Source organism: Xiphias gladius, chromosome 21 (assembly GCF_016859285.1).
Source record: "Xiphias gladius isolate SHS-SW01 ecotype Sanya breed wild chromosome 21, ASM1685928v1, whole genome shotgun sequence".
Classification (NCBI taxonomy): Eukaryota; Metazoa; Chordata; class Actinopteri; order Istiophoriformes; family Xiphiidae; genus Xiphias; species Xiphias gladius.
The window spans coordinates 11500678-11518426 of record NC_053420.1 but is presented as its reverse complement, the minus strand read 5'-3'; the positions used below and the strand labels follow the sequence as shown (position 1 = coordinate 11518426).

The following is a 17749-nucleotide window of genomic DNA, read 5'->3' as shown; positions in this document are numbered from 1 at the left end:
ATCTTGGAATAAAAGAAAAGAAAAGAAACTCTTACTATAACTCCCTACTACACTAATGCTAACATGCTGTTCTGATCACACATTATTATTTTTTAATCCATTGTATAGTTTTTAAGGTTACACAGTGTACAACACATTTTCAGTTCCTTACTACAACTGTTCCATAAATTCACCTCTTTAGCAAAGCTAATGAGATTATTCATTTTACCCCTTGTTTTTTTTTTAAAAGAAAAAACATGCATATTCCTTTCAATCCTCTCATACTGACTCTCATTTCAAACATCTTTTGGATACTTTCGGTTAGTACTGGGTTTTTGACCTAATTTGTGATTTGTGCTGGGCAGTCTCTGAATTCCAGAGCCTTTGATTTAATAAAAACAGTGGGATATTTTCTTTTCATCATGTTTCACTCCACTTATTGAACTGAGCATGTGACACTAACACACAACTCATCCGTTTCCCCTTAAATCATCGGCTTGCTGGTGTCATATAGAGTTCCTGCGAAAACAAAATTATATCTTTAACTTGAACTGTTTTTCCCAAAAATTTTGGGAATGTGTGGAGGTTTTTTTGGTTTTTTTGTTGTTGTTTCAAGAAAAACGAGGGATTAGGAAGAGTTCCTAAGAGAAACAATGACGCTTCTCATTGTGGCAGAAAACTCAATGGGAAATTCTCATGTTGTTAAAATTGACCATTACTAAACAAATAATCAGGAACTGGTCTCAACATAAACATGAATTGTGTAATAGAAAATCTCTGTAACTCTGCTCTGGCATCTCTGTAAACTTCAGCCCTTCCCATTACCTTTAAAGGAGTGTGTACCCTGAACTAAATATGGACATGCACTTTCAGAGGATTTCGAAGAATGTCCCAGCCTCACAGTCCGCTTTGATGATGCGAGCCTCTCGCAGTCCGTCACTGGTGTCCGTCACTGCAACACTGGGTCCAACCTCTTTACATCAGGATTGATGCCTCTGGTGGCTTTTTGGTGAGCGGGACGCGACGGGACAGCAGGACAACAGCCTTGGCCTATGAGAACACTTGACTTCTCACCATAGGAGAGAAATTACATGATAATCTGATTTTAAATAAAGGGATTTACTGTACCAACACCATCAGCGCCTCCAAAGAAACCAAATTTTCTCTGTTCTTCTCCACGGGCATAGCCTTTACCCCAGAGTCCTTTTAGGCAACCATGTCCCGGAGAAAGGTGAGAGGTCTGACCCGTACGGGCCGCCAGGTCAGCGAGGACCCAGACCTGGACAACCTGCTGTCCACCCTCTCCCCCGAGGAGATGGAGGAGCTGGAGAAGGACATGATGAAAGTGCCTGACCTCAACCCAGAGGATGGGAAGATCATTGTCCAGGGGGAGAGCCAACCTGCCCAGCCACCCACAAGCAAGAAGGTCCGGGATGCTAAACTGGACGGCAGACGAGAGAGTGACACCAAAGGGAGGCTCAGTCAGAGGGAACAGCCGTTTGAGGTTAGTGGATGCTTAAATTGACTCCTCATCTGCTTTAGTGGGTTTTACATGACAGAGACACCCATGACTGATTTGTAGTGAGGTGTATGATCAGAAAAGAAAAAACATTTCTGATCATTTCTCTCTTTAGATGTTTATGTTTCAGCTCCTTCCTGCATTTTTCAAAAGCAAACAACAATGTATGACTGATGGATTACAGTATTCCATAACATCCAGTGTCCCAAGGTGTTCTAATGATAGCTTTCATGTGCTAATTTTCCTTTTGCTTGAAGTGAAGTGCCAAGTGGAGCTCATGTACCCTGAGTCCAGTCCATCAGCTCATAAATAGTGCTCCCCGGAGTTGGCTTCTGTGCCAGGAAAAATAATGTTTTCCCCTCTGAGGCTTGTTTACACCCACTTCACATTATTAATCATCTCCTCACAAGCAGAGAAACAGCCTCGGAAGCACACGAAACCATTCCTGTTTTTTCCCGTGGCGTGCTATAAAAGATTTTTAACACAAAGAGACTTCGTCAGCTGAGTGTCACGGAGCCAGCTTTCTAGCAGTTTGTGTGTTTAAAGGAGAGGCACTTCAGTCGATGGAGCGGCGGCCCTGCGGAGCTTCTTAATCCCGGCCTGATGGAATTCCTTGGTTGATTGCTCCTACGCTCACTGCCTTTTAAGGATACATCTGCCAGGGCCGCGGCCTCACATAGCAAAACAGATGGAGACTCACAAATCAAACACTTAGCAAGCTACTCGCTGCATTTGTATCCCTGTACTATAAAAAATGGTTCCTTGTCCTTTTGCTGACTGTAAACACACATGCCACATTGTGTCAGGGAAAACGTGTGTGTTTACAGTGAGCAGATGGATGAGGAGCCATTTCACTGTAAAGGAAAACAGTAGTTACACAAGTATTTGCATCGATAGGTGTTATACTGTACATGTCATGCAGTGTATACTGTATCACTGTAACAACAAAGTTTATTCTGTCACGCCAATAAATTATTTGAATTATCAGACTCTAAAGACGTCTTTTCATTCTGCAAAAAGATTGCCTAGTTTTGTATTTGATGCAATTTCTTTTGGTTTAGGGCATTACATCCTTTTACACACTACTGCCCATCGAAGTTTGATTAAAATAACTCTATAATTGTTGTTTTTTTTGGAGTTGGCATATATTTAACTGCTATACCCTATAACACGGCATAATATAATATCCTTTTTCAAATCACACTCCTCGTATTCGCACTCTTGCAGGGTGAGCCGAAGAAGGAGAGCCGGAAGCAGGAATACCTGAGGAAGATGGGCCTGAGCCAGGAGGGGAATGATGACATCAAAGCAGGGTTACAAAGACAAGCTAGTGACGCAAGCGAAAGAGATGCCAAGCGGGACGGCAGAAAGAGCAAAGGTCCTGAAAGTTCAAAAGAGGAGCGAAGTCGGCTTTCCAGTAGATACAGGAAGCAGGAGAGCAAAGACAGTGACGTGAAAGAGGAGATGAATGAGAAGGAGAAATGTGAAGACAACAGGCTAAGAGACAGAAGAGAAAACAGAGAGAGCACGGGTAGCAAAACAAAGGATATGATCTCCAAGTTACAGGAAAAGAAGGAAGACAGCAGAGAGAAAGAGAGGAAAGAAGACTGCAGAAGAAGAGATGAAAGCAAAACCAAGGACATTATCTCAAAGCTACGAGAAAAAAGGGAAAAGGATGTGGGCAAGGAAAAGGAGAGAAAATCGGAGGGTATCAGGACACAAGGACTTGTCTCTAAAATGGTGGAGAAGCAGAGCAAGGTGCCAGAAAGCCAGGAGAGTAAATCAGAAGAAAAGAAGCCAAAAGAAGAGGAGAAAAGGGCTGAAGATAAAAACAAACCTGATGTCAAACTTGAGCGACAACGGTCTGAGAAGGGTGAGGTTCAGGTGAAACGTGACAAGGCAGAAAAAAGAACAGATAGAGAAGAGCTGGTTAACCACAGTGACCACGTGAAAGAGAAGGAGAAGAAGATTAGCACAGAGAAAAAAGTGGAGGAGAAAAATGAAAAAGATGACAGTAAAGGAAAAGTCAGAAAAGCTGAGGAAACTGAGAAACTTGGCAACGGTGTTGCCAAAAACTCTCCAAAGAGCAAGGTGAAGGAGGAAGAGGAGGACGAAGAGTCAAGCATGTTTGATGAGCTGATGGAGCAGGTTCGAAGGAACGACCCCTCCCTCACTGAGCTCAATGTCAACAACTCAGAGGTCATCAAGACAAAAACACTCATCGAGTTTGCAGAGGCTTTGCACACCAACACCCATGTCAAAACATTTGCTTTGGCTAACTGCCGTGCAGACGACCATGTAGCTTACGCCATTGCTGGCACAATACGCAGCAACAAGACCATCACCAGCATCAACCTTGACTCCAACCATCTCACTGGCAAGGGCATCCTGTCTCTTATCCAGGCGCTGCAACACAACTCCACACTGACTGAGCTTCGCTTTCAAAACCAGCGTCACATCTGCGGTGGGAAGACTGAGATGGAGATGATCAAGATTCTGAAAGAAAACATCACCCTGCTCAAATTGGGCTACCACTTCGAATTAGCCGGACCCAGAATGACCACAACAAACATATTGAGTCGCAACATGGACCGGCAGAGACAGAAGCGCCTGCAGGAGCAGAAGCAGGCCCAGGCCAACGGGGAGAAAAAGGGGACACTGGAGGTGCCCAAGACCGGAGGTGGAGGATCTCTGCGAAGCTCACCCAAAGCTTCCCCCAAACCTTCTCCCATACCCTCACCTATGCCTTCACCAAAGCTGACACCTAAAAGAGGAACTGGGGGTTCAGCTCCACCACCTCCACCTCCTCCCGGAGGTGGACCTCCACCTCCTCCGCCTCCTACGCTGGATGTGTACGCCCTGAAGAACTCTCTGACTCCAGGCGGTAGCAAGAACTCAAGGGACCAACTGCTTGCCTCGATCAGAGGAAGCAATATTAAACAACTCAAGAAGGTGCGTATGGTAGGTTTATGGAAAGGTTAGCTCAGCCACAGTCCCTTCAGACATACTCACCTTTCATTTTTCCCCACAGGTGCCAGTGCCAAAGTGGTTGCAGTAATATTTCCTGTTGGAATGTAAAGTGAATGAGAAGAAAGAGGGAGAGCCGACATCAAGGAGTTTTCAAGAGGATGAACTCTGCATTGCCCTGGCTGCAGTTGAAGAGCTGTGCTGTTGGGCGGATAGAGAAAGTGAAACATGAGATGCCCATCGGTTGGCTGAATAGCCCTCACTATGAGTTCTCCCCTCAAACACTGGACCAAAAGGACTCTGTGGAGAATGAGTGATGCAGGGCTCTCTATTAGGCGACTGCAGAGAGTGCCATGAGTTTGTGGTTGTTTCTCTTTAGTTCATATTGACGCTTTGCTGGTTATTTGCACTAGATAATATGAAGCCGATCATATAACATGTTGGCTTGTGTATGCATCCGAATGTGAGAGTGGTGGGAGTGTGCGATGAGCTTAATAAGAGATTCAAATAACTCTTTATAAAATTCTAATATACTAAAGTTTATCAATTATATATTGGACATTAATTTGACCATTTATTTATTTGTGGAGAGGGAAGCCACCTTATTCTTGTCAGTTGTAAATCTGTTCAAACTGGGAATTCTGAAATGGCGGAAATATCAGGGAATTAACAAACATGGCGGCCTGACTTAAGAAAACCTGGGTAAGAAAAAGAAAAAGGTCAAGGTGGTCTTTGATTGTGTGTCTCATTGTCAAATCTCAAGACATCTCAGGCAGGGTTTAACGGATTGGAAAGCAGCCCAGTGGAATCCTGGTGCATGACGAAAGAGTTTAAGCATGGAAATAATTACATAATGCATTTTTATCAGGAAGTGCAAATGGCTGTCCTTCAGTATCTGATGTTATATTTTGTACAGAATCGTTCTGGCCTGCATGTTTGAATACCTTACATAACTTTTATGTAATACATCTACATGTCTTAACCTTTGGGGATTTGGAAAACCATTGCTGGCTTATATCGATGCTCCTGTTGATTCATGTCGTACTTTTAAGTGAATGTCATTTTTAAAGGAATTTACTGTGATAAACAAAAATCAGAGTGGCACTCATATATGTACTTTGTAATGAAGGATTCTCTGCCATATTTGATTTCACATGCCTTTCTTACAGAGCCTGTATGTCTTCAATAAAATATTCTGGTACGTCGGCAATGACAAGTCACAAGTGTAATGTTATGCCTGGCTGATATCATTAAGGGGACGATGTACAGTACATGTAAAATGAAATGAACTGACTTTTGAAATATTTTGCAGTATGATAAATCAAGGTATGGATGAATGAATATCTGTTGAGCTGTCATTCGTTTCAGCCGGTTTATGGTCTATGTGAAATTGCACACTGTATTTCCAGATTTCCACTACGTACATTCAACCTCAGATCTAGCAGTTGCTAGGAAGATATGTGCAAGATATACAAAGCCATGTATAGATACTGTATGTGCTCATAGCTAACAACCAAGCTGCAGCATAAACCATGTCTCTGAGTAGATATAAAGGGATCCTGGAATTACTGTGTGCGAATCCTTTCAACTGACTGACTTAACTTACTTTTAAGAACTTCTCCATCATCATAAATACATTTACATGTCAGTGCCTTTGCAGCTGGCAATGAACAACCTTTAGAAAATCTGCTGCTGTTTCCATAACATGTCGGAGGTTGCGGGCAAACAGTTGCAGTCGTCTAGTGTCTCACCACCAGCTGGTGAGGCAGCCATTATCCTGGGTGTTCAGAAGAAAAGAGGAGAACAGCACCAGCAGCAGCTACAGGCCAATTTATGTCTCGATCGCCCGGCCTCAGCCTCTGCATCCATGAAATGCCTATATTTGGTCATTTCTCAATGAAGGCTTGCTCTTCGAGTCATTCCTTTCTTGTTCCTAATAATGGGCAGCGGGCCAGAAGTCTGTCTCTCGGCTGTAGCCGCTCCCCTGACCAACAGCACTGATCTCAAATGGAAGAAAAAGAGGAGAAGGAACGAAAATGTTGAGATTGCTGGTTGTCCGCTGGCCAACAAATGGGATCTGAGGAGAACATGGCCATCACTTGTACGCAGAAAATAACTCACTTGACATTATAATGTTGTACATTTCTTGTTTGGCGTTTACAGCAGGTATGCAGCATACTGTAGTTTGGTTTAGTCTTCGAGTTAACAGTATATTAAGGTTCTTGACTGATGGGCCCCTTTTCACCCCTCGTTCTTTGGAGTACTACGCAAACGCAGGTTTACTGTGTGGTAATCTGTCTTAAAACTAACTCATTTAGAAATGTGCAACATGTAGTTGGATATAATGAGGTCTTCAAACTAGATTTCGACACAGGGCCTCAAGATCCAGCAATAAAGTAGGACTGGTCTTTAGACCCTTACTATGTGACTTTATATTGTGCTTTAATGGTGAATATTCGCAAACAAATTCACAAGTGACTTTTACACAATGAATCTGGGACTTTTGACCCGTCTGTGGGTCCAGGGTCCTGTGGCAGTGATGGTAATCCAGTCTTGCTCTGTAGAAATCATTGACAGCCATTATTTTAAACTTTTGCTTTATTGTAGGACCAATATCAACAGCTAGACTTGAGATGTTTTGTATTTTTTTACGTTGTCTTACGTCTATTCCAGAGGAGGATTTATCCGATCAAAGTGATGTTGTTGCTTCTGTAGACCAAATGTAAAACCAGTCACCTCCCGTGGAGTACCATTAGAATCTGGCCACCCACAAGCAAAAAGGTCCAGGACCTTCTACATCATAGAATCAGTTGACATCTCAAGTATCTTATCTAAAGTACCTTTAGGTATGTCTTTTGTCATTTGTCTTTTTCTTGACTTTACAACTTTTGATTTTGTGTTCTCAGTCTCTTTTACTCTGTCTTTGTCTTTCTTTCTCTTCCCCCTCTAATTTCTGCTTCAAAAAGTGCTTGCTTGCGTAATAAAGCTACGATAACAGGTTGACCTTTATAATGACATAACTATAAAAGCCTCCTTTGACACACTGGTCTCCCCCCCAGACTAAACATATCTATTTGGCAATATCTGGCCCCTCAGTACTACGATACATTGGCTTTGGTGATAAATAAACTATTTCTTGTGGGTCTGTGTTGTCCCAAATGTTTTTAACATGACTCATAGGATAAGAAAATAACAGCGGTGGAATGTAATTAAGTACATTTAGTCAAGTAGTGTACTGAAATACAAATTTGAGGTACTTGTACTTTAATTGACTATTTTCATTTCATAACACTTTAAACTTCTACTCCATATTTCAGAGGGAAATATTGTACTTTTTGCACTAAAGTCTCCGTGACAGCTTTGGTTACTTTACAAATTAAGGTTTTGCATGAAAAACGTGAACAGTTTAGAAAATATGATGTTTTGTTATTGATTAAACTACCCAATAGTATATACAATTAGGGTATATGTGATGGGCACTTCTCACTATTTTGGTAAGTTTTATAACCCAAAAAACCAGTCAATTAATTACGAAAATAATCACTAGATTAATCCATAATAAAAACAGTCATTAGTTGCAGACTTATATAAATAGTTAAAATCTAGCTCCACCTGAACCAGTTACAAGAGTAAACTGCTGTTTACACATTAATGGACGAGTAATAATAATCTAATGATATAAATACATATTAAATACATTTTCCTGATTATACATACTTTTACTTAAGGACTTTTACATGTACTTTAGGTCCGCTGGTGTATTTTTACAGTGTGGTATTAGTACTTTTACTTAAAGGCTGGCAAAATTCTATATTTTTGTTATTGTCAACAAACCCATTGAAAAGACACAGTCTGTAGCACCCGAGCACCCTTCCTACTAAAAACATAAATCTTTAACAATAGGTCATAAATATATACTTTCACTTTTTAAAAGGCTCAATTTTTTCCTAAAACAGCTTGGCACTGTAGTTTTTACCACGTGTTTCTCATACAGGAGTATACAGTGCATTTTTAGGGACTATTTTCAGCCGAGGATTAATACACATTAAGTGCTCTTGTGAGCATTTATGGCAGCAGGATCACGTATGTGGGTTAGAGTCACAACAAAACACTAATTTTAATACCAGATTTTAGCTTCACAAAAAATACTTGACTGTAGGCTCTGGTCATTGTTGGTTTTAGTCCTTTCACGGGATTTGTTGAAAATAAGAAAAATATACCATATCACCAGACTTATCCTAAGTTCTGAGTACTTGATCCTCCGCTGCAAAATAATTTCATCCATTTAATGAGTGAATAAGTTCGTCTTCCCACCCGATCATAACCTGGTCCGACATTATTGTATTGTACTTGCCGCATTTGAAACACACGAAATACTCCTTTAAGATATCACGTGACGTGGTTACGTCAGGTTATCGATAAGCGTTACGTCAGAGGGAACAGAAAAAGAACAAAATGGAGGAATATGCCAGAGAACCATGGTGAGTCCTAAAAACAAAACAAAAAAAACATAACTTTTCCTCTTTGTTTTGCCAACTTCTGTCCATGCCTCTGTTTGGAGTAACCACAACGTTAAGTGTGTATAATTATTATTATGGTATAAAATGTGGCTTACCCAAAGCACTACAAATCTGGCCGGTTAGCTGGCATTAGCAGGAAGGCTAATTTCACATAGATCTGCGTTAGCAGTGTGTGCTAGCTTTGCACCGTTGCTTAATCACGTTGTTAGTGACCTTGTCGGTTTTTCAGTTCACTCACCCACATGTCATTTCATTTAGCTAAATGAGTTGTGTACAGTGTGGTAGGTGACCTACAGTGAATGTCAAACACCACCGCAACAATGTGCAGCTGATTTAATAAAAGTTAAATCAGGTAACGCTGAGGATATTGCTTTAACATGTGCAAGCTAGTTACGTTAGCGACCTGAGAGCTACCTGCCGGGGGCAGCATGAAGATTGCACAACTGCTGGATAAGTCAAACTTATTCGGAATTGAAAATTGCGTTTGTCGGGGTCGAGTTAACGTAACGTGTTTTTCCAAAGTTGGTGATTTAGTGATACGTTTATTGTTATTTTCTTGTATCACGCAGTCTCAGAAAATATCAGACAAAAATAATTTATGCATTGCTCGTATACAGAACAGTTAATTGTATCAGGTAGCTTTGGAAATGCATGGAAGTGAAGCTGCATAGCTGTTTTTTATTAAATGTTAAGTATGTGCCAACAGTATGAAGGTGACTCTCACTACAAAATTAAGGCCAAAAAAGTAATGACAGCAGGTCATAAAGAGAATGGAAGATTATCACTTCCTAAACTCTATGTAAGTGGCAACGCATTTATTGGCTTTTTGTGGAATTAAATTGTGGTGGTGCATTACCATGATGTGCTGCTATTATGCAAAGTTCATTTGTCCAGATTTAAGCAAATTATAAAATAGGAAGACAGACAGTAGGGTTGCAACTACCCATCGTTTTCATAATGGAATAATCTACTGATTATTTTTTCAGTTGATCGATTAATCCTTTAGTGCCCATCTAGACTTCCCAGAGCCCAAGGGGACATCTTAAAATGTCTCGCTTTGTCCGCTTTTGTCCGCTCAACAGTCAGTTTTGCTTGAAAAAATGCCTTTAAAATGATTAATCCATTAAATAGTTGAAGATTATTTTTCTGTCGATTTAACTAATCATTTAATCAACCAATTGTTTCAGCTCTAAAAAGGAGTCATTTTCTGAAAGGTAAAGAGAATCATCCAGGGTAAAAACACATGAAGAGATTTCTCTGATCTAATACATAGTAATCCATATTTGCATACATTCGCCGCTTCCTGTGTATTAATGTTGTGATATTGATATCAACCATATTGACCTGCCCTGTTATCAACAATGTTGGAAGTTATTGCGTTTTAAGGTCACATGCTTGTATGTTGCTAAATTTCACGTTTTCAGTTTATGTCTAGTGTTAGCAAGCTGTTACTTTCGCTACACTGTGTTGTGACCTGTACAGGAGTGCATTTGGTCCAGGATTCACTTGTATCTCTCAGTGGGCTGTACCTCAATGTTTATAAACTTTTAAATGCAGTGCATCACGCGGTTTTGTTCTTCAGTTTGGAGCTAAAAAGGTTTTGTCCTCCATAATCACCCTTGGTTTCATTAACTACACATCTATACACTGCATCAGGCATATCAAGATTAATCTACGATCTCAGAGTTTATGGTATTATCAATGTGTAATTACAACTTCCACGGCTGTTTTTGTCTGATTATTATGTGACAGTGAACCTTATTAAATGGCTGTGTTATTCTTGTAGCCCTTGGAGGATTGTAGACGACTGTGGGGGAGCCTTCACCATGGGAGCTATTGGAGGAGGAATATTCCAGGCAGTAAAAGGCTTCAGAAATGCACCCTCAGTAAGTACAGTCATGTAGATCTAAACTGTACTCGGGGCTTGATGCTTACTTTTTTCCCAGGGAGCACATGTGTAAAAATAATGTGTTTTTCCTTAATAAAGGGATATGAGGAGACATTTGTAACCGAAATGAAATATTTTATTTGAATACAAAAAGTACAATAGGTTTTTAATTTTTTCTGCTTCAAACTTTATTTATTTAATGATTGTTATTATTTTTACTTTAAACTGTATAAACTGTATAAGCGGTATGAACGGTATGAACTCCTCTATCATTAAGTAGTCCTTATCGCCAAAAACAGTCAACCCAGTCCGTTTACACACAAAGGATATCACTGGTCCAGCAGCTTTTGTAAGCAGGTCGTCTGGCCTGCTTTGAACCTAGCCAGCGGCCCACAGCAGGACTGGGATCAAATTGCTCTACTGAAGGACCCTCCAAGCTTATCCACATCAAGTCTTCTGTTATGGACAGCCCAAGGCAGCTTCTTGTTGAATTCTTGATGTGGTTTTGGCTTTTTGCGCTGACGAGTGGATCACGTGATTTTTTTTTTTTTTTTTTTTTTTTTCTCCTCCAACAGCCAACATTGGTTCAGCGCAGTGACTGCGTAATCGTCGTCGTTGTTGTTGTTATCAACCCTTTTGTTGAAAAAAAAAATAGAGGCTGCTTTTGCTGAATTTTGTAATAATGTTTGTTTGCACATGTGCTCTTAAATACATTTTACAGCTTGCACACGTCCACTTTTAGTCACAAATGCAAGTGAAACGCTCGCGCTGTCGAAGCCCTGACTGTACCTTGCTCTATTGCCTCAGTCAAATACAACAATTATTAAGATACCTTTTATAACACTATATACAACATGAGACTGGGTTGATACTGGCATCAGTGTATACAACTGATGCAGTTTTGACATTGTCAGATAATAAACGAGACAGTAAAATATTTGTACAAAATGGCACTGTTCTGCATTATCAGACATTTCATAATGACATTTGCATGATGTCTGAGTAAATAAATCAAGGACTTTTATCAACCTCTCTTGTCAGCTGCAGTGTTGGAACATTTTCCTCCCTTTCACCACACAACTGAGATCAGTAGTACCAAATTTATATCTTGTTTTCACTGCCAAAAACAAGATATGAATGTTGCTGCTTAAGACTTTCCCCACAGAAAAAGAAACACTGCGTTTAAAAAAAAAAAGAAGAAAAAAGCTACTACGGTGTTTCATTTCATTCAAAAAAAGACGTGTGAAGAATGATAAGAACAATTAGTAAAATCTTATTAAAGAATATCAGAAAAATATTCACTTTTGCCAGACAGTGTGTTTCTCACCTTTATTTATCAACTTGGTATAGATTTGTAAGGTGTATGAGATCTAGGAATAGCTTATGACATATAGCACAATATGTGTAATGTATGTAAAAGTTTGAACAGAAACGGCTGCTACCAGTGGCTCGATTACTTGCTGTGGTTGTTACAATCACTCAGCCCCAGAATTTTCCTGCACCACGCCGCACAAATAATATGTCACTGCTGTCAGTGTTCATCCTTAGCGGACAGTTGGCTGGTAAATACATATGAAACTGTGGTGAACCTACATATTGTCAAAGTGTCAGTGCTTCTGGTATAGATCACTTCTCAAAATTCTTCAGTAAAAATATATTGTACTACACTTCAAGGTTCCTGATTTTGACAAGTTTTAAATGACTACAATTAAGAAATATGGCATTTTCACATCATTAAGAAACAGTAGGTAAATGTATCCTAAGTTTACAATTTTTCTATTGATTGTTTTTTTTTTTTTTTTTTTTTTGCACTCTTGTCTTGTAGGGGATGAGCCACAGAATGAGAGGTAGCATGACTGCCATCAAGACCAGAGCCCCACAGCTTGGAGGTAAGAACAAATGCTACATTTAAATATCATCTCCCTTTAAATAATATTTTATCTTTAGTATCAAATACTCTCTTTAGGCTGAAAAGGTTAATTTGTCCTCCTTTTCAAGGACAGGGGCTGTAGCCAGCTTGGACCCGTGTTGTTTATGTTGCTTATCGTTCTTACAACTCCAATGTTAATAAGTTGATCATGGCAGGAAAACTCGTGCACAGAAACTTCTCAAAACCCACTGCTGCTGTATAATCTGCTGCTGTATGTTGCAAATAATCATCGTTTCTTCAAAACTTTGCTAAATATACTGATTTTGCAGCCCTTGTTGAAACACAGATATAAGCTATATGGGCATTTTGATACTTTTTTCTGTGTTGAAAACATGTCACCATTGGAGATCAACTGTAAGTGGCATAATAGATATGAATCCTAGTAGTCTATTTTTAATTTGGGAGAACTCAGCCACTGATAAGAGTTGGTGGGTATTTCATACTAAAGGAATACATTTTGTGTCAACAAAACATAACAAAGTGCAAAGCATGTCTTAAGAGTTTCTTGTTTAAATTATGTGAAAGTTTTTTTTTTTTTTTTTTTTGGGATGGTTTGCAGGTAGCTTTGCAGTATGGGGAGGCCTCTTCTCCATGATCGACTGTGGTTTAGTAAAAGTGCGAGGGAAGGAAGATCCCTGGAACTCAATAACAAGTGGGGCCATGACAGGAGCTATCCTCGCTGCAAGAAGTGAGTAAGCTTAGAAGAAGCTGGCAGTTAAAAGTCATCAGTAAGCACATAGATGCCTCATACAAATGGCAAACGAAGTAGATGTTTTGCTCAGCTCAGTAACGGGCATACAATCAGCTCACCTTTTCACAGAGGCACTATGCTTGTCACTGTGACTTTCCAAAACTGTCCGATACCACTGGAGAAAGTAGGACCTTAAAACTGGTCGATATCTTTAGTTCTACAGACAAGAATTCCTCTGAGCTATGTACCGTATGAACTGTGCAGCATAATACAACATCAGTGCCACTTCCGTCATATGCACAATAGTAATAATAAAGTCCTTAAGTGTAGGATTTCACACTTAAGTGGTAGTTTCAAAAAAAGACGCCTTTTCAAACAGCAATGCAAATCAGTATGTCCCCTAAATTCAGTTGTGGTCATGAAATGTAAAAAAAAAACAAAAAAAAAAACTTGTTACCTGTTGGACTCTATAAAAGTCTTACTTTAGTAGACTTGCTTAACTAAAGGCAAAAAAAATCTTGACTTCCAAGTTGAATCTGAAGGTTTATGTCAGCTGTGGACCTGCATTGTACTATTTTGTCATTATCTCCTGCTCCTCTGTAGATGGACCAGTAGCCATGGTAGGATCTGCAGCCATGGGAGGTATTCTGCTGGCGTTGATAGAGGGCGCTGGAATCCTGCTTACTAGGTTTGCCTCTTCACAGTTCCCAACTGGTGAGTGATACTTCTGATATTGGAAGTTTGTATCATAAAACTGATTGACCTGAAGGGCATTGTATGGAACTAGCTCAAGAGTAAATGAAGATTTAAGGGTATTTCCCCTTTTTTATAGTTGTTAACAGCTGTTAGACCTCTGATTGTCATCTCACTCTGAAGTTTACCTTCTCTCTCTCTCTCTCTCTCTCTCCAGGGCCTCAGTTTGCAGAGGAACCTACCCCTGCTCCCATGCCCACCCCTTCCTTTGGAGACTACAGACAATATCAGTGAGAGGACTCCCCATTTCGTTGTCCACTAGGCCTTTTTGAATTCCTTGCTGAAGTTACAGAGAAGAAATGGGGATGCAAAATAAAACCCATCAAACCATAGAAACTGCACCCGATTTTATGGACTGTGTCAGAGAAGTGAAGGACAAAATACATCTTCATTTTCCTTCTCTCAAGAGCCATGTACAGATCTGCCTTTTGCCATTCTCAGCCTTGTCATGAGCATCTGTTTCACCTAACATTTGTTAACTACAGAGATGTGGTGGGATTTATTGTTTGATAATTGTGGGTGTGTGGGGATGGCATGTGTTTTTCTATTTTGTTCAAAATATATACTGCATGTAGCCCAACAAGCGGGGGAGTTCAGGACAGAAAAGCTCTGGATAGTGTTGAATCTTGCAAAAACACATCACACATGGAACATAATAAATTATACTTATATATAGGTTTGATACTTATGTATATATACAGTAAAATCTTTCTGCTTGTATGCACTCATGTTAGTCTTTATTTGCCTTAAATATGTCACCTGCTTGGGCTGGCCACTGACATTTGGCTGGCCCTTTTTAGTTGATTTTATTCAGAGTCACGAAGGCAAACATCTCTCAGATACAATGCTATTCCTGGATTAGTTTGTTTAAAAGTGATTTATTTATTTTAATCAGAGTTGTACCAGATTGTTGTATTATATCTGACAGTGATTTTGCATTCAACACAGAGGTGTGGAAAAGACTGCTAATGACAAAGGATGGCATAGACAGTGCAAATGAATGGAGAAACTCAAGCAAGGGATTGATCCATACTGTATAAAATCTGTATGACAGATTGTACTATGATACAATAAAATAAATAGTAAAATCTGTGGCTTTTAGCCTCATGAATAATTTATCCTATTAGTTCTGGTATGGATAATGGAAAATACAGATTAAGGGTCAGAATAAATTCAGTTTTTCCTTCTTTTTTTTTAAAAAACAGTACTTTTTTCACCTTTGCCATAATCTGTACTGCCTGGGCAGGATTGCTTATTCCCCACTAGAGGGACCTCCTCCCAAATATATCCAGACCAGCGTCGCTCTCTTTGCCTGCCCAAATCTGTGTAAGTGGCTCTTTTAGGAGGCCTTTACAGAAGACACATAAGGGAGCACTTTTCTCGCACATTCTTGTGTGTCTGTGTCACACACCTGTTATCGGTTTGAAGCCAGCTCAGCGTAGTTACAGGTGAAGGATACCGGATGAATAGGGGGACTGGGAAGGGACCATGATGCAACTTCTACATCACCAGTTCGTCATGTGTTTGGGGTCAGGGATTGTTCCCTCGTGGCAGAGCCGTACACCAATATACGTCACAATAATAATAATAATTATTATTATTACTTGAGACCTGATTGTCCAAAGACTTGACTTGAGCCTTAAAAGCAAAACCAATAAAGTCTCAAATTTTAACCTGGAAAAAAAAAAATTCCAAAACATTAAATAAGACTTTCAGAAAACCTTACACTTACCACACACTTTGGATATCTGATTATTAGCTCTAGGGCTAAACTAAGCATTAAGAGACTGTATCGATCAACCTGGCTTTTCTTTTCTGGATTAATCAAAGCACTCGTTTGATCTTAAAAAGGACTCATGCCACAATTTCCCAATTGACCATTTCATCTCAACAGTTAAATTGCCTATTTTGTCCAGCCAACACTCTAGAAACCCAAAAGTAATAAAAATGCTGCCACAGAAGACTAAAAACACCCAGCAAATATTTTCATTTGAGAAGATGGAATTTTAAGTTGTTTTTGTTTTTGGCAGTTTAACTTGCTTTAGTTGACAATCAAAGTTTATTTATTTCATGTCGACCGAGTCTTGGATTAATAGATTAATATTTTCATCTTTATTTAGGCCAAAAACAACACTGACGGGTCTTAAACTAAAATGTTCAAGTGCTGCGTTTGTGTGAAACCTGAACTGGTCTAGAAAGTTACTTATTAGGACTTGTGACTTCATTTTGACTTTCCCAAAGTCTTAAGACAGCTGTGATTCATGGAGTTTGTGATCTTAGAGAACCTTTGGCAAAGATTAGTCACTTCACATAGAAAAATCAAATTCTCTTTCCTTTAGTAATATTTGCATTTTTCACCCCTTCACAGGTTTCACAACCAAAAATTAACTCATCCTTCAAGAATGTGTAATGTTGGAAAAAAAAGGTGCAGCTGATTTGAAACATTTTGCCTAACAATGAATAAACCAGGGTGTGTCTATTTCGATTTACGGCCATCAATACTGTGCAGCTCAATATCATTCAAATGATTTGTATTTATTTCTTTATTTGATATTTAAATCCTTTGTGTTTTCCAACCAACAATCAAAATCACAAGATATTCGGTAAACTATCATAGAAGGCTGAGTTAAAAAACAGCATATCTTCACAGTCGAGAAGCAGGAAACAATGATATTGTTTTTGGCATTTTTGCTTAAAAAGTAGCCTGAGACTTAAGTCTTGCTGAGAAAAGATTTTAGACTTGATGTGGACCTGGTGGTCTTGATTGACTTGAGACTGGGTATGGATTTTCCCCAGAAGACTTGAAAACTGCTCTGGCTCATGGAGTTTGTAATATATCCCACGGCCAATGATATGATGATTATTGATACATATAAAAAAGCTCTTTTCTTTAGTCAATTTTGCATTTTTGACTGCCTGACAGATTTGACAACCGCAAAGTAACTCATCTTTGAAGAATATGGGATGTTTGGGGCTCCATCTAAGGATTATTTTCATTATCGATTCGTCTGCAGATTATTTGTTCGATTCATTTTATGGGGTATGAAATGAAAATGGACTCAAAGGATTGACTATCAAAGGAGTTGCCCATTATTTTCTCCTCCAATGGACTGTTTGAGCAATCCACTAATCACTTTAGCTCTAGTAATGTTTAAAAGATATGGCTGGCGAAATTCTATACTTTTGTTTCTGTCAACAAATCCAATGAGGAGACCACAATCATCAATGCATTAGTCCACCTCTCAATACTCTCAATACTGCCCAGCCTGTCTGTGGCACTCAGCCCTAAACCCATTTATTCCCACTGAAGACAAAAATCTTTAAAAATGGTTCATAAATATATTGTTTGACTTTTAAAAAGGACTCCTTTTTCTAAAAGAGCTGGGCACTGTAGTTTCTCCACAAATGTTACTCACGCAGGAGTACGAAATGAGTCTTTGGGGACTATGCTCAACAGAGGATTAATACATGTTTAGCTCTGTTTTGAGTATGGCAGCAGGAT

General features: G+C 39.5%; 2 protein-coding genes across 4 annotated transcripts; both read left to right on the top strand.

Moving 5' to 3' along the window:
• Positions 1-81: 81 nt before the first annotated feature.
• Positions 82-5675, top strand: lmod1b (leiomodin 1b (smooth muscle)). Of its 2 annotated transcripts, XM_040158900.1 has the most exons (4): positions 82-988; positions 1167-1483; positions 2726-4450; positions 4530-5675. In XM_040158900.1, exons 2-4 carry the CDS (start codon positions 1196-1198, stop codon positions 4554-4556), a joined length of 2040 nt encoding a protein of 679 aa, XP_040014834.1. In that variant the 5' UTR covers positions 82-988; positions 1167-1195; the 3' UTR covers positions 4557-5675. The 2 variants fall into 2 exon arrangements, with proteins under 2 accessions (XP_040014834.1, XP_040014833.1); XM_040158899.1 differs by having other exon boundaries at positions 83-1483.
• Positions 5676-8838: 3163 nt separating this feature from the next.
• timm17a (translocase of inner mitochondrial membrane 17 homolog A (yeast)) lies at positions 8839-14967 on the top strand. 2 transcript variants are annotated; one of them, XM_040116555.1, is made up of 6 exons: positions 8839-8946; positions 10772-10871; positions 12699-12762; positions 13363-13491; positions 14098-14208; positions 14405-14967. In XM_040116555.1, exons 1-6 carry the CDS (start codon positions 8921-8923, stop codon positions 14479-14481), a joined length of 507 nt encoding a protein of 168 aa, XP_039972489.1. In that variant the 5' UTR covers positions 8839-8920; the 3' UTR covers positions 14482-14967. The 2 variants fall into 2 exon arrangements, with proteins under 2 accessions (XP_039972489.1, XP_039972490.1); XM_040116556.1 differs by having other exon boundaries at positions 8946-9041.
• Positions 14968-17749: the final 2782 nt, after the last annotated feature.